The sequence below is a fragment of the Canis lupus genome, chromosome 5, assembly GCF_003254725.2.
Source record: "Canis lupus dingo isolate Sandy chromosome 5, ASM325472v2, whole genome shotgun sequence".
Lineage (NCBI taxonomy): Eukaryota > Metazoa > Chordata > Mammalia > Carnivora > Canidae > Canis > Canis lupus.
The window spans coordinates 42,258,288-42,284,396 of NC_064247.1; the positions used below are offsets into that span (position 1 = coordinate 42,258,288).

The 26,109-nt window shown below is 41.2% G+C and overlaps 1 protein-coding gene across 2 annotated transcripts; it reads left to right on the forward strand.

Moving 5' to 3' along the window:
- COPS3 (COP9 signalosome subunit 3) lies at positions 1-26,109 on the forward strand. 2 transcript variants are annotated; one of them, XM_025428124.3, is made up of 12 exons: positions 1-168; positions 4,337-4,466; positions 6,028-6,140; positions 6,234-6,283; positions 7,963-8,055; positions 9,775-9,954; positions 12,676-12,816; positions 14,953-15,126; positions 18,064-18,150; positions 23,910-24,023; positions 25,417-25,497; positions 25,793-26,109. In XM_025428124.3, exons 1-12 carry the CDS (start codon positions 114-116, stop codon positions 25,844-25,846), a joined length of 1,272 nt encoding a protein of 423 aa, XP_025283909.1. In that variant the 5' UTR covers positions 1-113; the 3' UTR covers positions 25,847-26,109. The 2 variants fall into 2 exon arrangements, with proteins under 2 accessions (XP_025283909.1, XP_025283911.1); XM_025428126.3 differs by lacking the exons at positions 1-168; positions 4,337-4,466 and having other exon boundaries at positions 6,058-6,140; positions 7,895-8,055.

Below are 26,109 nucleotides of genomic sequence, written 5' to 3' on the forward strand. Positions count from 1 at the left end.
TGACGTCGGGCCGCTGTTGAGGCCCTGTGGAGGATAGCCGCGGCCCCTCCTCCCAGAGCAGCCGCCTTTTCCCGCGTGAGCTGCCTCTGCTGCTTGGGCCGCCGCGGGGAAATATGGCGTCTGCCCTGGAGCAATTCGTGAACAGTGTCCGACAGCTCTCGGCTCAAGGTGAGGCCCTGGACCGCCGGGCCGGGCCTGGGCGGGCCTTCCGGGCCGCGGGGACGGGCTTGCAACCCCAGCCGCCAGCGCGGACGGCTGGGACCTCCCTGTTGGTCCCGAGCCTCGTCTTCGGGGCCGGGCTTGGGGTTGCGGCGCTTAGACCAGGGAGGGATCGGGCGCGGCTGAGTTGGGGCAGCCCCCTTGCGCTCTAGGTCTCCGTTGCTCTCGTCTGCCTGCCCGTGCGCTTGGCGACCTGGCCACCTCCCCTCGCTGGGGCCGGCTGGACCCTCCTCCCCCCGGCCCGGGCCCCTTCCACCCGGGCGCTCCGCTTGACAGTTTTGGGGGCAGTGACTTCCGGTGGACGCCTTCCCGAGCGCCCATTGGTCTCCTCGGCCTCCCTTGCCTGCGGTGATTGGTACACCGCCTCGTCTGTCACCCTGGCGCTTGGCCGCCGCTGGGCTAGGCCGCGGGCAGCAGGCGCGAGATGAATCCTTTCTGGGTGCCTTGGCTCGGAGGCTCGCCTTGGCCGGCCCCTCGGATGCCGGCCGGCGCGCCCTCGGGAAGCCTCCGCGCCTATTTTAGTCCCGCAGAGTGCAGAGGGAGCTCTCGCTCGAAGGGCTCCATTTCCAGGGGCGGAATGATGACCGTTGTTACTTAAATTTTCATGCTCTTTGATTCAATTAATCTCATCAACCTGCATATAGGATGCTGGACTCAGAATTCAAGTAATCAGCTGCAGGCTGCGAAGGTCCCTTTAACTACCCTGTTTCTTTATCTCTAAGGTAAAAATAAGCCCCTGCTTCAGAGGTGTTGGGCTTGAATGAGAGGAACCTTGTAAAAGCACTTGAAACACTACCTCATATTTGGAGTGCAGTAGATGAAGTTAAAAATTATTGCTAGCAGCTATTAATCTGTAAGGTTCTAGGAGCTGCGTGGACAAGTCACCTTTAATCTCTTGAGTCTCAATCTCCATTTGTAAAAATAGAGGAGTGCTATGTCCCTCACTGTTATTATGAGTTAACTGATCGAATATGAAGCTATACTTAATGAAGTACTTCTCCTTACCCTTATTAAAGAAACGAGGTTCACAGGTAAGGCACAGACTTGCAGTCTCTATGAATGAAGAAAACATTCATTCATTTATGCCACAAACTGTTTGATTTCTACTTCCTAGGATGTAGTATGGGTATTTAATTTAGATTTGGGTTAGAATCTTGTCAATCACTACATGTGTGAGCCACTTAATTTTCCCTGGGCCAGTTTTCTCACAAAATGAAGCAGGGACTATTTAGCATCAAGTGAGATTTATCTGAAAGCTTTGCATGGATGCTGTGCAAGTCACTGCTTTAGGAACAGTCTGCCAGGCAGAGATAAAATTGATACTTTCGCTGCCTGTGGCTTCTGTGCCTCATGGTCACTGCCTAGTAAATGTTTTTGAGGCTTCTGTTTTTTCTGCTCTTACTCAGAATTTTCTCTTTTTTGAGATTTTATTTATTTATTCCTGAGAGACACAGAGAAGAGAGGGAGAGACATAGGCAGAGGGAGAAGCAGGTTCCCTGTATGGAGCCCGATGTGGGACTCGATCCTAGGACCCCGGGATCATGACCTGAGCAGAAGGCATACACTCAGTCACTGAGCCACCCAGATGCCCCCTCTTACTCAGAATTTTCTAATGTGGACCTTAAGTGAAGGGAGTTTCATAATGTCCAGCTTTCTTTGATTAGAGGAAATTTCTTAGGCCACATGTCTGATTGGGTTCGTGTCAGATGCGCCCTGTGGCACTGAACTTATTGTTAACTCTCCCCTTGACCTACATTAATTATAATTCTTATAATTTCATAGTGACCTAGCTTTTATTTTAAGTCTCAACTCTGCATTGATTACTTAATTGGGGAAAAATAATAGACTGAAATATTTATTTCTGTGTTTCATATCATTGTAAATGTATTTAGAGTAGCAAGTAAAAAGGAGGCAAATTGTGTAGAAGATTTCACATTTAGCAGTGAGATTTATAATAAAATGGTGGTATTTCCCCATTCAACTTGTGTTATCTCTGAAAGATGATGCCTAATCAGATCACAGATTTTTTTATTCTTATTTTGCAGTGCTGTTATGTGATGATAATATATTTCTTTATATTTGATAAAAATTTAATAGTATAGAAGGCCGAGAAACGAAATTACCAAAGTTCCTAGCTACAGTCACTTTTTTTTTTAAGATTTTATTAATTTTATTCATGAGACACAGAGAGAGAGAGAGAGAGAGAGAAGCAGAGACACAGGCAGAAGGAGAAACAGGCTCCATGCAGGGAGCCTGACGTAGGACTCGATCCCGGGACTCCAGGATCATGCCCTGGGCCAAAGGCAGGCGCTAAACCGCTGAGCCCAGAGATCCCCAGTCACTTGGTTTTTAAGTATTCTACTATTTAAGTGGTTTTTTTTTTTTTTTTTTTTTGTAAGAAGAAAAATCCCTCAGCTACTAAATAAAAATAGCTGATATTTATAGTTTGAAGTTCAAAATGCAAAAGAGAACTCTAAAGGAGAAGACAAGTGGTTGTTGCCCATGGACTTATATAAACCCCATACACAGCACCACCATTACCCCCAGGAGAATGGCTGAGTAGCCTTGGCAAGTGTAGTGTGGCCATGGTATCTTTTATCAGTATAACCCATCAAAATTAGAGTGAGTCTACTTTAGAGTGCTAACTCAGGCCTAACTAAATTCTTTACCTTAGTTGTTATAACATTGTGGTATGTGAGAAAAATCAGTGGATCAATTAGGAGATTAATTAACAGGCTGTTGATTGATTGGGTGGTAAATAAGCACTGTATTGTGATACTGGAGAAATGACACAGCCTGTCCATCTGAGTTTGTGTTGAATTACCTAACCACCACAACCCCAGGTGATGCACAACATATTTTCAGGTTAGGTAAGGGAAGGCGGGTGAGATGAGGGTCCGAAGAAGACTCAAGCTGATTGTTAAATGAAGTGTATGAATTGGTAGTGGAGGACTCAGGGGAACAGAGCGAAGGAGGGAACACCAAACATGGAGAACAGGATGTGTAGAGTCAAAGGTAAGAGAACATGGCATGTTGCTTGAATTTTCTGAGCTTTGTGTGACCAGAGTAGGTGTGTGTGTTGGAAGGGGGCAGGTAGCAGGAGGTAAGGCTAGGGCGGTTCAGAGCCCTGTTACTTGCCTGAGGCATTTGGACTTTTTCCTTTTTTTTTTTTTTTTTTTTTTTAAATTAAGATTTTATTTATTGGGATCACTGGGTGGCGCAGCAGTTTAGCGCCTGCCTTTGGCCCAGGGCGTGACCCTGGGGCCCCGGGATTGAATCCCACGTCGGGCTCCCTGCATGGAGCCTGCTTCTCGCTCTGCCTGTGTCTCTGCCTCTCTCTCTCTCTCTGTGACTATCATGAATAAATAAATAAAATCTTTTTTTATTTATTTATTCATGAGAGATACAGAGAAAGAGGCAGAGACATAAGCAGAGGAAGAAGCAGGCTCCTCATAGGGAGCCCGATGCAGGACTCGATCCCTGGACCTCGGGATCCCTGAACCTTGGGATGATGCCCTGAGCCAAAGGGAGACACTCAACTGCTGAGCTACCCAGGCGTCTTGCATTTGGGCTTCTTAAAGCCATTGGAGTAGTTTGAATTTTACATTTTGGGAATATCACAAAGGTACCAATATGGAGAATGGGTTGGAGGAGAGAAAGAGTGAAGTAGGGGGACTGTTTTCAAAGATTTATGATGTAGTCCAGGCAAGAAATGAGAAAGGTCTGAATTACGGCAGGCGAGAGAAAAAGGAATGGAGACTTAGGAAGTAAAAATTAAAAGTAAAATCGTATTTGGTAATGTTCTGTTATAGAGAGGGAGATGATACTGGTGGTAATAGTAATAGTAATGTGTGCATTTCTGGCTTGGGCGATGGAAGAGAGAACAGAGGAAACGTACAAACTTTCAGGGGCCAGAGGGAAATGGGAGGTCTGGTTTTGAGGTCATAGTCAAGGCTATTTCAATTCTCTGGCCCTTTTGAGTCCTCATCTGAAATGAAGGAGATACAAGAAATCATCTTTAAGTCATTTCTTGCTCTGAGGTATGAAGTCTGTGGTTAGAGTTTCTTTAGTTTGGTTAGTGCTGTAACTGAATGATAGTGTTATTCCTGTTTTCCAGGGCAAATGACTCAGCTTTGTGAACTGATCAACAAGAGTGGGGAACTCCTTGCAAAGAACTTATCCCATCTGGACACCGTGCTGGGGGCTCTGGATGTACAAGAGCATTCCTTAGGCGTCCTTGCTGTTTTGTAAGGGGCATCTTCTTTTATAGTCTTGTGCTTGCTAACCCTGAACGCTTTCTGGCTGTATTTGTGTGTGTGTGTGAGAGTGTGTGTGTGTGTGTGTGTGTGTGTGTGTGTAGAAAAATAAACCATGTAAACAACATTGAGTTCTTTTGCACAATTATAAAGTCAAGTCATAGGAGTTACATTTTACTCATCCTAGCTAATCATGGCATGTTTTCCAGTTTTATCATTAACTCTTGTTTATGTTTATACACATTTTGAAATTTAGTTTAAAAAATCAAATGGCTATCTCAGTTGTGGGCACTATGGTTTGAGTTTATCTGAATACTTTTCTTCATGTAATCCATCGGATTGTCCGCATTTTCTACCTTGGAAAGGAAATAGGGAAGAGTGATGGCACAGGGCACAGTGGAAAATGTGAAGTCAGATTACCAATGATCCAAAGCAACATTGCTTCAGATTCCCTTCAAAGAAGCTCAGGCTGTTCAAGACCAAATTAAATAGATCTTATTTCATTTGGGGTTCCTTGTAATTACGTGTGCTTGACAGAATTCTTTTTCTCTTTATGTTTTAGATTTACAAATTGGGATTTTATTTATGATAGGCACACAGTGAGAGAGAGAGAGAGGCAGAGACACAGGCAGAGGGAGAAGCAGGCTCCATGCACCGGGAGCCCAACGTGGGATTCGATCCCGGGTCTCCAGGATCGCGCCCTGGGCCACAGGCAGGCGCTAAACCGCTGCGCCACCCAGGGATCCCAACAAGTGGTTTTTATTTTTTATTTATTTATTTATTTTTAAATATTTTTTTTAATTTTATTTATTTATGATAGTCACATAGAGAGAGAGAGAGAGAGAGAGAGGCAGAGACACAGGCAGAGGGAGAAGCAGGCTCCATGCACCGGGAGCCCAACGTGGGATTCGATCCAGGGTCTCCAGGATCGCGCCCTGGGCCAAAGGCAGGCGCCAAACCGCTGCGCCACCCAGGGATCCCAACAAGTGGTTTTTAAATGAGTAAATAGCCCTAAGCACATTGGAGCTCAAAAGAACAATGGTTTTGTAAACTTCTGGTTAGAAGTTTATATTGTTCATTCATGAATATTAGCATGATATTTGGCCTCATTTAATAGAGTTTTCTTTTGTGAAAGTTCCTTTTAAAACATATTTTCTTCAACCTTTGTGTCTTGTTCTGTGTCTTGATCGTGCCAAGAACCAGGCCGGTCTCATAGACTCTCTTAGTTTTTGAAAATACCGTGACTCATTTACCATCTTTTTTTTTTTTTTTTTTACGATTTTATTTATTATTCATGAGAGACACAGAGAAAGAAGTAGAGACACAGGCAGAGGGAGAAGCAGGCTGCCTGCAGGGAACCCGATGTGGGACTCCATCCCAGAACCCTGGGATCATGCCCTGAGCCAAAGGCAGATGCTCAATCACTGGGCCACGCATCCCCTCATTTATTTTCATAGAGCACTAGAGATAGGCAGGCCTTCTGACCTCAGTTCCTTTTTTGTTTTCCCCTGCAAAATATCAGGATGAATTGATTCTTTTCTCTTTATTCCAGGTTTGTGAAGTTTTCCATGCCTAGCGTTCCTGACTTCGAAACATTATTCTCACAGGTTCAGCTTTTCATCAGCACTTGTAATGGGGAGCACATCCGATACGCAACAGACACTTGTAAGCCAAATAACCCTTTGTTTATTTCTCACTGAATGCATTTTGCCTATCTAGTCAATGATATTGTCAACATTCTGTCATTGCCATCTCTAGTTGCTGGGCTTTGCCATCAGCTGACAAACGCGCTTGTGGAAAGGAAACAGGTAAGCAATGTTATTTAAGTATTTATGGTTATGTTTTAAGAACTATCCAAGTTACACAAAGTACTGATTTGTTAAGGTTCTGGGTTAGTACTGAGCACCCTGACAAATAAATGTGGCGGCCATGCATTGGCCGTAGGGACAGCTGGCTCCTACATCAGGGGAGAGAGCAATAGTGCCTCAAGGCAGTCTACTGCTGCTGGTGGATGTTTTTGGAATGACTATCCTAGTGCCTGTTATGTTGTAATATATGGGGATTTTGTTTATTTGCTAGAACTTTTAACTTTTGACTATGACGTTTTAGCCTACAAAAAGACCATATGAAGAATCCCCACGTACCCTTCACCCAGATTCTTCAGATGTTAACGTTTTACCACACTTACTTACCTTATCTTTCTTTCTTTTTTTTTTTTTTCTGAGCCATTGGAAAAAAAATTGCAGATATGTTGCCATTTACCCTAGATACTTCAATGAATGTTCCTAAAAATTAGGACATTCTCTTACATAACCATAGTAAAATGATCAATATCAGGAGATGAATGTTGATAGAATCTTTTAAACAAATCTAATGACCTTATTCAGATTTTGCCACTGGTTTCACTAATGTTCTTTAAACAAAAATCTCAGATCATGAATTGCATTGGGTTGTCATGTCTCTTTTATTTCCTTTAATCTGAAACAGTTCTTTGGTCTTTAACTTTTGTGGTACTGACATAGGTTATAATTGGGTTTCTTTTTATTTATTTATTTATTTTTATTTTTTGGCTTCTTTTTAAATTATTATTTGAAATCGAACTTTGAGATAGTGCTTGGAAGGAGACAAAACCGAAAGAACCATTTGGTATTTTATAGGAATATTAAATTGTAGTTTGAAAGAGATGGTTAAAAAAAAAGTCCTTATTGAAAAAACCATGTAAGTTATTTAGCAGTTTTAGAGTCACATCTCCTGTCCAGAAACTGATTACCCTTCACTTGAAACTCGGTTTGGTATTTATAATCAAGGCAGGAAACAGTCTGTTTATAAGTTTTTTGGTATCAGTTTCAATAGGAATCTATTATCAGGTGAGAGAGGGTGGTGTTGGAGAGAATTTATGGCTGATCCATAGACTGCCCTGTGGGAAAATGCCAACTAATCAGGTTCTTTATTACAAATGATTTGAAAAGTTTTTGGTTTTTTTTTTTTTTTAAGATTTTATTTATTTATTCGTGAGGACACAGAGAGAGGGAGGGAGAGTCAGAGATACAGGCAGAGGGAGAAGCAGGCTCTATGCAGGGAGCCCAATGTGGGACTCAATCCCGGGTCTCCAGGATCAGGCCCTGGACTGAAGGTGGCGCTAAACCGCCGAGCCACTGGGCTGCCCCTGATTTGGAAATTTTTTGTTTTGATATAAATATAATGAACTGTTGAGAAAGTATTATTGCTTTTGATTATTGATCTTCGGTGAAAAAAAAGCTTTATGATGTAAAAAATGATGCTGAATTACTCTAACATAACAAACAACTTAAGAAAACATTTTCTGACTGAGTAGGGACAGAAATTTCCTGAAAGAGTATGGATACCTCATATTGTTATTTAAAGGAACCTATCAATTAGTGTTATTTTTTATTTGTAAGTGACAACCTAAGATCCAATGTGCTGCCATCTTTGAGAACTTATCTGAAAGAGATGTCATTTCTGACAGCCCCTGCGAGGAATCAGCATCCTTAAGCAAGCCATAGACAAGATGCAGATGAATACAAACCAGCTGACCTCAATACATGCCGATCTCTGCCAGGTAAGCTACCGAAGAGTGTGTCTCCCTGAGTCAGAGGTAGAAGGTTGGTCCTGTGTTTGCTTAATAAAGGAAAACAATTTGGTGGAGAGTGTGATACATTCTAGAAGTTGAAATAGAAGTAGGTACATTGTTAGCCAGGGAATTTTCAGCTGGCTGCTACTGAATGCAAACTCTAGAATGGGGGGCTCAGGTGGTAGGTTTGTGATGTGAGGAAACAGTAATAATGCGTGCGGTGTTAAAAATGTCCCAGGTCATTTTCTTTTTAAGGAATTCTAGAGCCTGAGAATAAATACAGGTAACTTCTTACAACTTAAAGTGTTACTCATTTGTTTTATTTTACATGGTTCAAAATCCAGAAGGCAAAAGGGAAGATATGTAATGAAGTCTCTCTACCACCCTGCTCACTAGTCTCACTCATCTCTTCTCTCCAGAGGATATCTGTTAGTTTTTTGTGTATCCTTCCAAAAGGAATTTTGTGCACATATACGCAAATGCGTGCATTCCCCCCCACCTTTTTTTTTACACAAACAGCAATGATCTGCATGAGCTCTTACATACCTGCTTTTTTCTTTTCTTTTTTTTAAAAAAGATTTTATTTATTCATGAGAGACCCAGAGAGAGGCAGAGACACAGGCAGAGAGAGAAGCAGGCTCCATGCAGGGAGCCTGATGCGGGACTTGATCCCAGGACTCCAGAATCACGTCCTGGGCCAAAGGCAGATACTCAGCCACTGAGCCACCCAGGCGTCCCACTTTTTTCTACTTAATATATCTCGGAGAGGACTCTACATCCATGCGTTACAGCTACAGAGTATTCCATAATACTCTGGGGTTCAACCAGCCCCACGGGGACTGTGTCTTTAATTAATAACATGGTACCTGGATTATTCCAAATACATGTCCTAGTATCACAGAAAGGTGCTTTCTTTTTTCTTTTTAAAAAAACTTTTGTAACTGAAGTATAACAAACTTTAGGGAAACAAACAAACCAGGGACAGTGCACTGGTCTTAAACATCTACCTCTGGGATCCCTGGGTGGCGCAGCGGTTTGGCGCCTGCCTTTGGCCCAGGGCGCGATCCTGGAGACCCGGGATCGAGTCCCACGTCGGGCTCCCGGTGCATGGAGCCTGCTTCTCCCTCTGCCTGTGTCTCTGCCTCATTCTCTCTCTCTCTCTGTGACTATCACAAATAAATAAAAAAAATAAAAATTAAACATCTACCTCTGAGTTTGTACCTATATCTACACCTGTGCCAGCATTGTACAGTTACAGAATGCTACCACATGTTTGGTTTTGAGTTTGAGTTGAGCAGTTCTCTACATTTACATAAAGGTTCAGCAATTGAAAAGAAATAATTGAAGAGAAATTTCCATTTTTAATCATACCATACTGGTCTGTTTCTGTTCCACTAATTCAAAGAGATAAAGGACTCACTTGTCTGGGTATCTGTAAACAGAATGGGTGCTAGGTGGGCTAGTAAGGAGTTTTAATTCATCTGTGGAGTACTTTATCTCATGGCTGCATTTAGTCTTTTATAAAGAAATGCTATTTTATTTTGAATGCTTAGGAAGATGGGGGTAATGTGGCAACATTTAGAACATTTTTTAATAAAATGGTTTAAAATATTGTCTTGAACTTTCTGAAAATCTGTGAATTTGCTCCTGCTTCTAAAGCCTTCCAAGTACAATGAAAATGATGACTTCATATAAAATTTTTCACAGCTTTGTTTGCTGGCAAAATGCTTTAAGCCTGCCCTCCCGTATCTTGATGTAGACATGATGGATATCTGTAAAGAGAATGGAGCCTATGATGCAAAGCACTTTTTATGTTACTATTATTATGGAGGGATGATCTATACCGGGCTGAAGAACTTTGAAAGAGCGCTGTACTTTTATGAACAGGTAATCATCTCTCTAAATCCCCCTGAGGTTGTGTTGAACTTGTGTGATCAAAGAAGTGCACAGCTGGAATGGATTGATCTCAGGCCTCTGAGTTTTGAGTGGAGGTCCTTTCAAAGGCTGTTTCTCTGTGATCATGTAAATAGTGGTAAACTGTTGCTTAAGTTGAAGGGCAGTGGCACTGGAGGGAAGAACAGTACAGAGTGGGGTCTAATTTAGGCCTTGCCACTCACACCCTGTCTGATTCAGGTTAAGTTCTGTATGTCTCTTGACCTTTATAGCTTCCTTTGCAGAAAGGGATGAGATTGAATTGAATGATCTTTCAAATGTCTTTTTGTTCTGAAACCATCTGTGGTATTTTGTTAAATTTTATTTACTTTAATAAGTAAAACATTCTTTGTGTTTTGTGTCCATGTAATGACCACTGGTCTATGTAATGAGATATATTACATAATTTGGTAAAAATTTTTTAAAGTCTGAGAAAGAGATATAATATTGGCTAATACTAGTATTTTAAAATTTTGTTAGATATTTATATTTCTTATTATATTCATAGCACGTATTAAGGTAATAAAGGATATTCATATTCTAAGCCTTGAAGGAGCTCACAATTTAGTGGAAGTGATAACACATAAATACACATGCATGGCATGTTTCTCTGACAGAGCATTGCCTCATTGCGTCAGGGGGTTGATAGGCACTGCTAAGGGGACCAAGGGAAGGGTCAACAGAAGGTGCTCTTGGGCAGAGATAGTGTCATTAAAGGATGTGTCTAGTCAGGGGTCCCTGGCTGGCTCAGTCAGTAGAACATGCACCTCTTGATCTTGGGGTCTTGAGGTCAAGCTCTTTTCTGGGTGTAGAGCTTACTCAAAACAATGATGTGTCTAGTCAAGCAAAATCTTCAAGGTGACTTCTCTTTAAGAGTACATAGTTCTTCAGAAAATGATAAACACTTCACAGCCACTGAACAGACGATCATTTTATAGCCCAATATGATAGCTGATAACATACTGATGAGCCAGAAATATCAAGATGATGAGGACATTAAAAAGGCAGAAAAGTATGTAATGCATTTAGAAAAAATATTTCTATCACAAGTAGTTAAAATTTTAAAAACAAAACATTTTTGATACAGATAATAGGATTCTTTTCGCTGAAAGTGCATATATCCCCTGATTTTGCCCTAACGACAAGCATTGTCTTGTGTTTGTCTACTTCATGTGACTGTTTGAATAATTACACAGGCAGCTATAGATGGCACTGGTACCTTCATTTCAGAAGGGGATACAGATTTCTTATGGCTTAAAAAAAATTCCAAAAGAAAGATACACTTACTGGAAAAAAATTAGATCATACAGTATTATATAAAGCAAAAAGTGAAAGCAGCTTCATCTTCTCATATCACTCCACATGTTGACCTTCTTGATTTACTAAGTCCTTGATGGGTGGAAATGTAAGTTGATTGTGATGTATTAAAGCAGTGTTGTGGGTAGGAATCGTATTTGTATCCACATGCATTTCTGTGTTTCTGTAGAATCTCAAGTACCTCAAAGTTTCAGTGATGGGTTTGGATTTGGAATATTTGAGCTGACTTGGGTATGATAGTTTTTACTTCTCCCTGACCTTTATAAATCTGGTAAAATAAAGTGGAAAGGCAGCCACAGAATGGGAGAAAATATCTGCAGATCATATTTCTGATAAGAGACTTCCAGCCAGAATGTACAAAGACTTCTTACAACTCAACAGTAAAAAAACTAAAATTTAAAAATGGTCAATGGATTTGAATAGACATTTCTCCAGAGAAGACACACCAATGGCCAATAAATACATGAAAAGATACTCATCATCGTTAAACATCAAGGAAATGCAAATCAAATCCACAATATACCAATTCACACCCAGTGGAATGGCTAGAATTAGGAAGAGACAGCCAACAATAACCAACATTGAGGAGCAGGTGGAGAATTTGGGATCCTCGTAACTGCCCATGGGAATGTAAAATGGTGTGGCCACTGTGGTAAACAGTCTGGGATTCCTCAAAATGTTAAACCTAGAGTTACCACCATGACCCAGCAATTCCACTCTTAGGAATATACCTGAGGGAAATGAAGACAAATGTCTACCCCAGAATACGTACACTAATGTTCATGGCCACTTTATTCATAGTAGCCAGGAGGTGAGACAACCCAAATGCCCATTAACTGAGGATGAATAAATGAAATGTGGTCTACCCATACAGTAGAATATCATTCAGCCAGAAAGTAGAATGAGGCACAAAGTATCTGCTACAACATGGATGAGCCTTGAAAACAAGTCAAAGAAGCCAGTCACGAAAGCCCATGTCTTTATTATGATGCCATTTATATAAAATGTCCAGAATAGGCAAATCCATGGAGACAATGTAGAACAATGGTTGCCTAGGGTTGGAGGGAGGAGAGAATGGGGAATGACTGCTAATGGGTATAGAGTTTCTCTTTGGAGGGATGGAAGTGTTGTGAAATAAGGTAATGGTCATAAATAGTTGGATAGCTTGGTGAGTATACTGAGAGCCACTGAGTAGTATTCTTGAAAAGGGTCACTTCACAGCACGAGAATCCTCTCTCAATAAAGACACTATTAAAAATACTGATACGACGTGTAATGCCAGAATTGTTATTTAATTAAAGTGATACACGTGGCTGATTGCCCTTTCTGCTGTGGTGTGCTCTCTCTCCTCTTGCTCAGGCTATAACTACTCCTGCCATGGCGGTCAGTCACATCATGTTGGAATCATATAAAAAGTATATTCTAGTTTCTTTGATATTACTTGGAAAAGTACAACAGCTACCGAAATACACGTCTCAAATTGTGGGTAGATTCATTAAGGTGAGTTTTTTAAATTGATGTCCTAGGTGACATGTTAAGTCCATAGAGAAATTGTAATGATACCTAGTTCTGTAATTTTATTTTATAATGACTTGGCTCTCCCAGCAGCTTCCAGTTAGCAGACACTTAATACATTTAATAGCAGACACTTGTGGTCTGGGAGCTGCAGTTTTAACAGAATCTCTATTCCATTCCACACACCCTCTGATCACCTGGTTGAGCTGGAATGTTTCTTAGAAATTTGTTTTCAGGGGGCCCCCAGGTGGCTCGGGTTGAGCGCCTGCCTTCAGCCCAAGGCGTGATCCTGGAGTCCTGGGATCAAGTCCCATATCAGGCTCCCCTGCATGGAGCCTGCTTCTCCCTCTGCCTGTGTCTCTGCCTCTCTATCTGTGTCTCTCATGGATAAATAAGTAAAATCCTTAAAGAAAAAAAAATTTTGTTTTCAAACTTTTGGTCTGAGTAATAATTGCCATAGATGTTTAGGCTCCTAAAAAGGTTGATTTGTTGTGGTTATTGTTATCCTTCATTACAATTTAGCAGAAATACTGGAAAGGCAGTGTTGATTTTTTTTTTAAAGATTTATTTATTTATTCATTCAGAGAGAGCAGGAGAGAGGCAGAGACAGAGGCAGAGGGAGAAGCAGGCTCCACGCAGGAAGCCCGACGCGGGACTCGATCCTGGGTCTCCAGGATCACACCCCGGGCTGCAGACGGCGCTAAACTGCTGCGCCACCGGGGCTGCCCGATTTTTTTTTTTTTTTAAGATCTTATTTATTCAGGAGAGACACACAGAGAGGGAGAGACACAGGCAGAGGGAGAAGCAGGCTCCCTATAGGGAGCCCGATGGGGGACTTGATCCCAGGACCCTGGGATCACACCCTGAGCCAAAGGCAGATGCTAAACCACTGAGCCACCCAGGCATCCTAGCAGTGTTGATTTTATTGAGCTCAATCTGTCCAAGTGTTGGGAAATCTTAAAGCCCCCTTGTGAAAACCACAAGTTCTGCTCACTGAACTGTTGTTTTCACTGAGGACCCAGCTTTGGGATCACATAAAAAAATAAATCATTAAAAAATTTTTTTTTAAAAACATGCTCATAGTTTATTTATTTATTTAAAGATTTTATTTATTTATTAGAGGGGAGAGAGAGAGAGAGAGAAAGAGAGAAAGAGGCAGGCACAGAGACAGGCAGAGGGAGAAGCAGGCTCCATGCAGGGAGCCTGACGGGGGACTCGATCCTGGGTCTCCAGGATCAGGCCCTGGGCTAAAGGTGGCGCTAAACCACTGAGCCACCCGGGCTGCCCTGCTCATGGTTTAGAATAAAATTTAGGGCAGGGTCACCTATGTGGCTCAGTTGGTTAAGTGTATACCTCGGCTCAGGTCATGATTCTGGGGTCCTCAGGAATCAGGTCCCATGTTGGGCTCCCTGCTTGGTAGGAAGCCTGCTTCTCCCTCTCCCCCTGCTTGTGATTGCGCATGCTTGCTTGTTCTCTCTCTCAAATAAATAAAATCTTTAAAAAAATAGAATAAAATTCGGCAATTCAAAATATGAGGTTACAATCATTTGGATAACAATTTTAACCTTGTTCTTTGTATAGAACTGAAAATTTCAGGATATCAGTTTGAAAATCTTCCCCATGAGATTTTTATGCTATCTTGTTGAAGATTGCCAAGTGTTTTTTGCTGAAGACCCCTATTGTGTTTTTTTCTTGTCAAAAAATAACAGATGAGCCTGGTGCATTTGGGAAGGTGTGTGTATATATGTGAGAAAGTGTGCAAGACAGTTGAGAATGATGGAGAATTTGCCCCCCCCCCCAATGCAATTCATCAGGAAAAAAAAAAGGCATGCATGCATTTATTAAATGCAGTATGCTTTCACCTGCTATGCAGTTATTTGCTCTGAAATACAAAGTTTTTTTTATAATAAATCCCATTGAATGTCTATCTTTGGTCCTAAAAACTAAGCATTCACTTTGGGGAAATTATAAGTTGCTAGGTAACAATAAAGAGTATTGAATGTACTTGTTCAAAACCTAGTAGCATGGTCGATCTGTTGTTGTTTTTGTTTTTTTGGCTGCCTCTAAGAAGTTTGTATCTCTAATGCTTTAATCTGATTTTTCCCACCTTTAATCCTTCAGCCTCTTAGCAACGCGTACCATGAGTTAGCACAAGTTTATTCAACCAATAATCCCTCAGAACTCCGCAACCTGGTCAACAAGCACAGTGAAACTTTTACTCGCGATAACAACATGGGGCTGGTGAAGCAATGCCTGTCTTCTCTTTATAAGAAGAATATTCAGAGGCTAACCAAGGTGAGGCAAGTGCCACTCTCAGATAACATCTTCTGATTCTCCCAGGGCCTCCTCTTCTCTCTTCCTCCTCAGTGCTCAGAAGCAGATCCAGGGATACAGTGTGGCAGGATTTCTTTACTAAGCAACAACTCTCACTACTGATGACTTAGAAAGAGTTTGATTTATACCTTTTGGTCTTTTCAGGGCTAGAGCAGGGTATTTGAGAAGAGGAACAGGTGAAGAGGAAGACAGGTAGGAGATAACGGCTCCATGGGGAGGCAGAGAAAGGTAGCCTGAGAGAGGTAAACAGTGCCATGGGCAGTCGGGGTGGGATTCATCATGCAGGCACGAATCTTTTGTGACAATTGTGACAAGCTGTAGAACCTCTTGGATGGTGCTGGTCTCTGTTTGAACTTCTTACTTGACACAGCACGACCCTGACATTGCCACCTAGGCCAGAGTTGAATGAGCTATGTGCAGGTCAACTGTAGGAGGTAAGCCAATTACGTGATTTTTATTTTCAAAATGAAAGTAACCTGATGGTTCTGGATTGCAGGAAATGTGCTTATTATTAAGTGTTCAAACACTACAAAAATGTATGAAAGAAAAATGAAATCTCAGGTGACCTCCAAAGGCACGTGCTACGGGTAGCAGGATGCTAAGAGCAGCTTAAACCACCAGGATTGTTTTTTCCTCCTGAAAAGGAGTCTAGTCAGAGGTAGCAGTTCACAGTGGGCGAAAACATGGATCAGTCTGTTCCCGGGCAGCAGCGGAGTAGAGGGTGAAGAGGCAGAGAGCCAGGATAGGGGATGTCTGTGGCTAGGTGACCTAGTGATGGAAGGCTCTGGGTGGAGGATCTGACAGTGAGAAGGCCTGAAGAAGCCAGAGAGTGGTGAGGAGGGGACAGTTGTGGAGGCAAGTAGTCCTTGCAAGGAGAGGAGGAGGGGAAAGTGAGGAGATGGCCAGTGAACAAGAAGGGGAACCCCTTCCAGTACTCGAGAGAGAGCGACCCTGGCTGCCTAACTCACAGAAGGAAATCAGGGGATTTGTAAAAAGTTAATTTGTAGAAAGAAAATGAAGAACAAGAAAGAGAAAGTAGCTCAAGAAATATCAAAAATGAATGTTGCTGTCAGCCAGAGAAAAGCCAAGTTGACCAGGCAAAAAAGGCCAGGATCTAAGAGATCAGGGTAACCAGCAGCCTGATTTTCCCCACGAAATTTTTTTATTTGGTCCAAGTGCCAACAGAACCACTTGAAGTAAAAGTAGTTGCACCCTGTCTGTGACTGGTGCTTGCACTTTAGATGGAAGAATCAAAATGTTAACATGGATAAAAGTCAGTGCCTTTCAGAAAATGTTAAATTGCAGAGTGGCAAATAAACGTTAAATGAAAAAGGTGAAATCTTTGCAGGCGGCTGTTATATACTTTTTACCATCATGTCCTAGAGCCAGAACACTAGAAGTGGGAATAACCCAAGGATTTTCTAACCACGTCAGTCTCTTTCTCGTTCCAAAGTCAGAAAATCAGAAGTTTTTCATAAAATCTTAAGTAGATTGTCAGTGTCAGTGACGGGGGTGGTATTCATGGCATTGCTGGGGCCAAGGGGTTATCACATGGAGACTAAATCTGCTACTTCTTATGCATGTTTTAGTGGACATTTTTCTATATTCTTCTCTCTGTTCTCTATGTATATGGAGATGCAATTAAATGTGATTGGGATTATATTCTACATACTGTTCTCTACCCTGCTTTTTTTGGTTCAGTATATCTTAAACCTCTTTCTGTGGCAATGTAAGCATATATCACAGTTACCCTATGTAGTAATCTGATGGATGGATCACAATTGATTCAATCTGTCTTCTCCTGGTGGACATTCAAGTGGAAGTTTCTATTTGTTTTGAGATAGGAAAAATGATAGTTCTGTGTATTTAGAAATGTTGACTTTTTAAGTCTTCACTTGTGTTAAAGTGCTTATGTACTTTAAAAATTAACAATAATTTCATTTTCTTGGATGCTACTCTTTTAACTAAAGTATATGTAGATTCTTTGGTCATTGGCTTATTAAAAATTCACATTTGGATTTTAACATGCCTTGCTCTGAAAAGGCCATTGCTCTAAGTATTGCCAACTTTCCTTTCAAAGAGCTCTTTTCATTTTCAGGTCCCCAGCAGAGCAGTGGAAAACACTGACTTCCTTCTAAACCCCCATGTGTTTACATATTTTAGCTTTGAATTTTGAAGAATGAATGTGATAATGTTAATTATTTTTAATAGGTAATACATTTATAATACAAAATTCAAAAGATACAAAAATCTCCATCCAGTTCCTATACCCTAGCCACCTCTTCTTCAGAGGCAACCAGTTTCTTGGCCTTCTAGAGGTTGTCTATGCATGTATATGCATGCATGAATAAAAGCACCCCTCCTCACAGGTATATATACACTTTGGTTTACACAGCATGCCATGCACACTTCTTCATTCTCCTTTTTTTTATATTTAATGGTGTACATTATTATCTCAGATCTTATTTCAGTCCGTGAGAAGTATCTGGGTTTTTGGGGTTTGTTTTGTTTTGTTTTGTTTTTTACAACTGCATAGGAGTCTGTTGATGCAATTGTACCAGACCGCACTAACCTGCCCTCTGTGGTGGACATTTAAGTGGTTCCAGTCCTTTGCTCTCACAGACAGTGCTGCATAAATAACCTAGTGCCTGCATACGTCACTCAGACCCGTAGGAATGTATGTGCCAGAAAACATTTCTAGAAGTCATTACTCCTCTAGGAAACTGATGACTAAAGCCACAGGTTTTATCAACTTCAAATCATCTTCACAACAAATAATTACTTTGCACAGTAATGGAAAGCAAATTTTCAGTAATTCAGTAGAGCTCTGTACGCATTGAATAAAATGTATGTCCTCAGTTGTTTCTACCTATGATTAATTCTACTTCTGAATTTCAGACCTTTTTAACATTATCGTTACAAGATATGGCAAGTCGTGTGCAGTTATCTGGACCTCAGGAGGCAGAGAAATATGTCCTACACATGGTAAGTGTGTTTTCACTTTTAAAAAGTTAATTAGTGGATTTTTGTCCTTGTAAAAGTCATAGGTGTTCATTATAGATAATATTTTTAAAGAGGAGGGAGGGACGCCTGGCTGGCTCAGTGGTTTGTCACCTGCCTTCGGCCAGGTGCGTGATCCTGGAGGACCGCTATCTATCTAGTTCTGCGTGGGGCTCCCTGCATGGAGCCTGCTTCTCTTTCTGCCTGTGTCTCTGCCTCTCTCTCTGTCTCTCATGAATAAATAAACAAAATCTTTTTAAAAAATAAATAAAAAAGGAGGGACATCCAAAGTCAGCCTTTGGATATTTTGGATTTTGTTTCCTTACAACCTATGGGGTTTTCCAGTCATAGGTACTCATATGATGTACATGGTGTGTCCTGTTTGTCCTCCTTATTTACGTTTTTTTCTTAAAGATTTATCTATTTATTCATGAGAGACACAGACTGAAAGAGAGAGACAGAGGCATAGGCAGAGAGAAAAGCAGGCTCCTCACAGGGAGCCTGATGTGGGACTCGATCCTGGATCTGGATCTCAGATCATGACCTGAGCTGAAGGCAGGCACCCAACCACTGAGCCACCCAGGCATCCCATACATTTTTAAAACACTTGTGAAATTATTCAGATGTACCAAGAGTCATAAAGCAGTGCTACTCAATGTGCTGGTCCATGATGAAGTCATGAACTTGTGCTCATATGTAGGTCAGGGCACTGCTGCCCACACCAAGGATGTCCTGCTCAGCTAGAGAGAGAACAGTTGTTGACTGGGATCGGACTTGAGCCCCTTACCTCCTCACGGGCCATTGTCCGTTCCCGACCACGCTTACAGCAGTATGGACAATAAAGGGGGCACCATCTCAGTACCCATCTTCAGAAATCAGGTATTACCAATACCCCTTCTGGTAATGTCCCAGTTACATCTCTCCACTCCCAAATTTGGATAAGCATCATTTAAGTGAGCACATGGTAGGGGTGCCTGGGTGGTTCAGTCAGTTAAGCATCTGCCTTTGGTTCAGGTGGTGATCTTGGGGTCCTGGAATCAAGCCCACATCGGGCTCTCTGCTCAGCAGGAGTCTGCTTCCCTTCCTCCCTTGCCCCCCCCCCCCTTTACTCATGCATGCATACTCTCTCTCAAATAAATATAATCTTTTTAAAAAATATTTATTTATTCATAAGAGAGACAGAGGCAGAGACATAGGCAGAGGAGAAGCAGGCTCCATTCAGGGAGCCTGATGTGGGACTCGATCCCAGGACCCCAGGATCACCACCTGAGCCAAAGGCAGATGGTTACCATTGAGTCACCCAGGTGTCCCAATAAAATCTTTTAAAAATAAATTTTAAAATGAGTACATAGTAACCCACTGAATGATACATTGTAATCTACTTACCTATTCAGTTATGTAAATACATGGCTCTGATCTGATCTGTCAAACTAAACATGTCCTCAGCCCAGGTCAGGCAAATCTTAGGTTACATAGAAAGTCAGCATTACATTTTTCTGCTAATGATCTCCCCTCTGATTTCAGGAGCACTGCCATATCAGGATTAGGAGTAATAAAACTATTTTCCATTATGATAATGGAGTACTTTATTTCCATTGAGCAATTTACAAATGTTTTGAGGTTTTTCTCCTTCGACCTAATTCTCAAAACACACGCACCCTTTCCAAAGAAACAAAATCTGACTTGATCAGCTTTGGAGTGCCTTTCAAGAGTGTAAACTCTACAGGGGTTACACAGACCGAGTAAGCTACATGGTAACCCCAGGAAACTCACTATTTGGTGGGTGAGAAGAAATGTGTTTATGACACCTGTAAGGACACATGAGCTAGGGAAATGCTTTAAGGGAGCAAAATGGGGGCGGGGGTGGTGGTGGTGCATTTTGAACAGTTTATGAACAACCCAGACAGACCGTAACAGGCTCTAGATCAACCAGCAGTGTTTTTTCTACCATGGGACATTTGGCAATATTTGAAGATATTTTTGGTTGTCACAGCTAGGGGTCCTAACATCTACTGGATAGAAGCCAGGGATGCTGCTATACGTCCTACAATGCAGAGGACCACTCCCACAGCAGACAGTTATCCTGCCCAGGATATCCATACTGCCAACCTTGAGTGTAAGCTCAAGACTTGCTCTAGAGTATCCGGTCTTTGGGGATGGGGAATGTTGTTGTTTGTAAGAACAGTTTGAGGTTCACAGCAAAATTGAGGGGAAGTTACAGACATTTCCCATATGCCCCCTGCCCCTGTACATCCATAGCTTTCTCCATGATCAACAACCCTCACCAAAGTGACACATGTGCTACATTTGGTGGCCTACCCTGACAGGTGGTCATTCGAAATCTATAGTTTACACGAAGGTTCACTCTTGGTATTGTACATTCCAGTTTTGACATGGATAATGACATGTGTCCATCATTATGGTATACAGAGTTATTTTTACTGCCCTAAAAATGCTCTGTGCTCTGCCTTTTCATCTTACCCCTGTCAACCAGTGATATTTTTTATTGTCTCCATAGTTTTTTTTCCAGAATGTCATATAGTTGGAATCCCACAGAATGTAGCCTTTTCACATTGGCTTCTTTTAGTAATCAAAATTTATGGTTCCTCAATGTCTTTTCATGGCTTAGTGCTCATTTATTTTTCATGCTGAGTAATGTTCCATTGCCTGGATGTGGGACAGGTTATCCATTCACCTCCTGAAGGATATCTTAGTTGCTTTCAAAGTTTGGCAATTATGAGTAAAGTTACTATAAACATCCATGTCAGGTTTTGTGTGGATGTAAGTTTTCAGCTCCCTTGGATAAATACTAAGGAGTGTGATTGCTGGCTCATATAAGACTATGTTTAGTTTTGTAAGAAGCTGCCAAACTGTCTTTTAAAGTGGCAGCACCATTTTGCATTCCCACCAGCAATGAAAGAGAGGTCCGATTGGCCCACATCCTTACCAGCATTTGATGTTGTCAGTGTTCCAGATTTTGGCCGCTCTAATAGGCATGTAGTGGTATCACATGTTAATTTGCACTTCCCTGATGACATAGGATGTAAAGCATCTTTTCATATGCTTATTTGCCATCTGTATGTCATCTTTGGTGAAGTATCTGTTCAGGTATATTTGGCCCATTTTTTAATGTTTGTTTTCTTGTTGAGTTTAAGAGTTCTTTGCATATATTTTTCTCTTTTTTTAAAATCTCATTGCCCAACATGGGGCTCAAACTCCCAAACCCAAGATCAGGAGTCACATACTCCACTGACTGAGCCAGATAAGCCAATTCTTTGTATATTTTGGATAACAATTCTTTGTCAGACGTGTTTTTTAAATATTTTCTCCCAGTCTGTGGCTTGTCTTCTCATCTTGACATTGTGTTTTGCAGGGAGAGGCTTTTAATTTTAATAGGAGCCCAGCTTATCAATTATTTCTTTCACAGATTATGTCGTTAGTGTAATACCTAAAAAGTTATCACACCCAAGATCATCTAGATTTTCTCCTACATTATCTTCTGGGATTTTTTATAGTTCTGCGTTTTACATTTAGATCTGTGACCCATTTGAATTAATTTTTCTTAAGGATGTAAGGTCTGTGTCTAGATTCATTTTTTTTGCATGTAGATGACCAGTTGTTCCAGTACTGTTTATTGAAAAGACTATCTTGCTCCATTGTATTGCCTTTGCTCCTTTGTCAAAGATCTGTTGACTATTTATGTAGGCCTATTTCTGGGTTTTCTATTCCATGGATGTGTTTCTTCTACAAACACCATGTTGCCTTGATTATTGTAGCTTTATGGTAAGTTTTAAGGTCAGGTAGTACCAGCCCTCCAACTTTGTTCTTCCTTAATACTGTGTTGGCTATTCTGGGTCTTCTGTCTCTTCACATAAACAACAATCAGTTTGTTGATATCCGTAAAATAACTTGCTGGGATTTTGACTGGGATTGTGTTGAATCTATAAATTGGGAGGAACGGACATCTTGATAATAGTCTTCTTATTTGTGCACATGGAATATCTCTCCATTTATTTAGCCCTTTTTTTATTTCCTTCCTTATTCTTTGATTTTGCTCATAGATCTTGTACATATTTTGTTAGATTTATTCTTAAGTGTTTCATTTGGGGTGGGGATAATGCTAATGTAAATTGTATTGTTTTTAATTTGAAGTTCCCACTCATTTGTTGCTGGTTTACAGGAAAATGATTGACTTTTCCACATTAACCTTGTATCCTGCAACCTTGCTATAATTGCCTATAGTTCCAGGAGGGTTTTTCTGTTGATACTTTCAGATTTTCTATATAGACAGCCTTCCTTATCTGTAAACAAAGACAGCTTTATTTCTTCTTTCCCAACTCTTTAATTTCCTTTTTAGTCTTATTAAACTTCCAGTATGATGTTGGAAGGAGTGGTATGAGAGGATATCCTTGCCCAGCTCCTCATCTTTGTGGGGAAGCTTTGAATTTCTCACCATTAAGTTTGATGTTAGGTGTAGGGTTTTTGTAGATATTCTTTATGAAATTGAAGGCATTCCCCCCTATATTCTTACTTTACTGAAAGTTTTTTTTATCATGAATGGTTATTAGAGTTTATGAGATATTTTTTCTGCATCTGTTGATATGATGATCATGATCTCTTTGGTCTGCTCATGTGATGAATTACTTTAATTGATTCTTGAATGTTCATCCAGCCTTGCATACTTGGGATAAATCCTGTTTGGTTGTGGTGTATGTACTTTTTATTTTATTTTTAGAGAGAGAGTACGCGCGCATGCGCGAGCGTGTGTGTGCAAGAGCAGGGGAGGGAGAGAGGGAGGAGAGGGAGAATCTCAAGCAGATCCTGCTGAGTGTAGAGCCTGATGTGGGGCCAGATCTCACCACCCTGATCATGATCTGAGCCAAAATCATCCTTTTATTTTGGGGGGGGGGGTCATTGGATTTGCTTATATTTTGTTGAGGATTTTTGCATGTATGTTCATGTGAGGTACTGGTCTATAGTTCTCTTTTTTTGTATTTGTCTGGTTTTAATATTAGGGCAAACCTGGCCTCATAGAATGAATTGGGAAGCATTCCCTCCACTTATATCCTCTGAAAGAGATTGTAGAGATGTTATGAAATCTCTGTAGAGTAGGAAGTTGATTGGTGGTTGCCAGGAGCTGAGATAATGGGAAAAGGAGTCAGTGCTCAAATGGGTACAGGGTTTCCTTTCGGGTAATGAAAATATTTTGGAACTAGATAGAAGTGGTGGCTACACATTACAAATTACACTGATTTGTTCACTTTATTTTTTTCTTAAGATTATTTATTTTTTTTATTGAGAGAGAGCAAGAGAAAGCACAAGCAGGGGAAGGGGCAGAGGGAAAGAGAGAAGCAGACTCCTCGCTGAGTAGGGAGCCCAATGCAGGGCTCAGTCCCAGGACCCTGGGATCATGACCTGAGCCGGAGGCAGACACTTAACTGAGCCACCCAGGCGCACCTGAATTTTTCACTTTAAAATGATTAATTTACATCATGTGAAACTTAGTTCAGTAAAAACTTGCAAGGGCCAGTGTGTGTATGTAGTGTGTGTTTTGCACCCCTTAGCATATATAATGGTGCCTAACAAATGATAGGTGTTCAGTAAGTACTTGTTGAATAAACAGATGGTGCTTAAAAATACACATACAAGCTTACTGCTTTTTGTCCTTTCCCCCAATTATGTTGAAACAGTATATATCTACATAGTGTCCAGGTCTAAACTACTCCTGATTTCTTTTTTTACAGATAGAGGATGGTGAAATTTTTGCAAGTATTAATCAGAAGGATGGAATGGTCAGTTTCCATGATAACCCTGAAAAATATAATAACCCAGCCATGCTTCATAACATCGATCAAGAGGTAAATACAAATGTCAGGTTTTGATTTGTTTTAAGTGATGTTCGAGATTCTGTATTTGAAATACTGTCTCTATGCTCTAGGACAATTTTAGTTTTAGATACAGGTAATTCCCAACTAGTTTCTAGGAACATCTTAGTTCCTGGGAAGTTATTTTAAAAATGGGCATTGCTTCAACCTCTCCCAGATTGTATGGTTATAAGTAAATAAATGGTGGGTTGGATTTCACCAAAGCCTAGTTTAGCTATTGAAACACTTTAGGGTCTTACAATCAGTACAATGTTATGTACACCCAAACATCATTTATAATGTAGAGCCTCATTTCTGTGAGAAAGTGCACTCAGAATTCCAGGTGGGAAAGTCAGAAACATCAGTGTCAGGGTGGCTGGAGGGGTAAGCCGTCCTGCAGTTTCCTATTAGGCAGCAGCCAAGAGCCAGAGCAGTCCCCTTTGCATCTTCTGAGGTCATGCTGCTCTGAGTGCCACTCTGGGGTCTAGATATGAGTTAGGATTGTGTGGACAGTCTGTGTTTCTTACCTCAGACATCAAATCTCAGAAACCTGGGACGCCTGGTTAGGTCAGCAGTTGAGCGTCTGCCTTTGGCTTGGGGCATGATCCCAGAGTTGCAGGATCAAGTCCCGCATCGGGCTCCCTGCATGGAGCCTGCTTCTCCCTCTGCCTATGTCTCTGCCTCTCTCTCTCTGTGTCTCTCATGAATAAATAAATAAAATCTTAAAAAAAAAAAAAAAAAAAAAAAAAAAAACCTCTCAGAAACCTAAAAGCAATCCAGAGTAACATAGTATATAACTTCCACAGTCCTTTTTTTGCAATTTAAAATCGGAAAACCCATGAAAACTGGAGGGTTTTGGTAACTTAATGTGATGACGAATTTCACCTGAAATGATGTATAGCCTTTATCCCACTTATTGTGCATTATTTTTAGGTTTCAGTGCAAAAGATATTAATGTGTCTGATTATGGGTGCTTCCCTAGATCCTATTGGGATGTTAGGTAATATACAGTATTTTTCCTGTTAACTTTCCGCATTCAAAAAATTCTGATTCCAAAACCTATGTAGCCTCAGGCATTTCAGATCATGGGAGTATGAACCTATAGCTCCCTATATTGATAATTTAGGTTAAAAAAGGAGGTAAATTGGGCAGCCCCGGTGGCTCAAGCGGTTTAGCACTGCCTTCGGCCCAGGGTGTGATCCTGGAGATCTGGGATCGAGTCCCACGTTGGGCTCCCTGCATGGAGCCTGCTTCTCCCTCTGCCTATGTCTCTGCCTGCCTCTCTCTCTCTCTCTCTTTCATAAATAAATATTATATATATATATATAAAGGAGGTAGATTGACCTAAACTCGCTTACTAACCACCTTCAAACATGTCTGTCACCAGATGCTGAAGTGCATAGAGCTGGATGAGCGACTGAAGGCCATGGACCAGGAGATCACAGTGAACCCCCAGTTCGTACAGAAGGTGATTAAGGTTCCCTTTGTTAACTAGAAATGGCCTGGGTAGAAAAGGAGGGGTATTTCCTCATCAGAACTGTGACCTTGATTTGAGGTTAAATGTTTAGTTGCCCCAAGTTCCTAAAAAATCCTTGTCACTAAGTTCACAGAGAGTCACGGAGGGCATTTTCAAACTATAATAGCCTTTCTGTGTGTACACAGGGTGGCTGACGGTTGTTGGGGAGGGGACGGGTGCTTGTTTGGGGCTGAAGGGAAACCTTTGACGAGAACAAACATAGATTGTCTTATTTTCCTCTTTACAGAGCATGGGATCACAAGAAGATGATTCTGGAAACAAACCATCTAGTTACTCTTGAAACTAACATCCATCCTGAGTTAGATGGAATTTATCACCTTGGCCAGTGGCAAGTGTTAGGAGGGCAGCAGGGAGGACCAAGCCTGTGTGACCTGGACATTAAGAAATTACATTTTGTTTTGACATCTTCAGTCCTATGTGCTTTAAGAAAACCATTCTCTCTGCAAAGAAAGGAAAAAAAATTCAAACTTTAAAGTCTGTTGTGGATTTATTTATCCTGAGATTAATGTTGTTGCATTAAATCTACATTTTTGTTTTAAATTA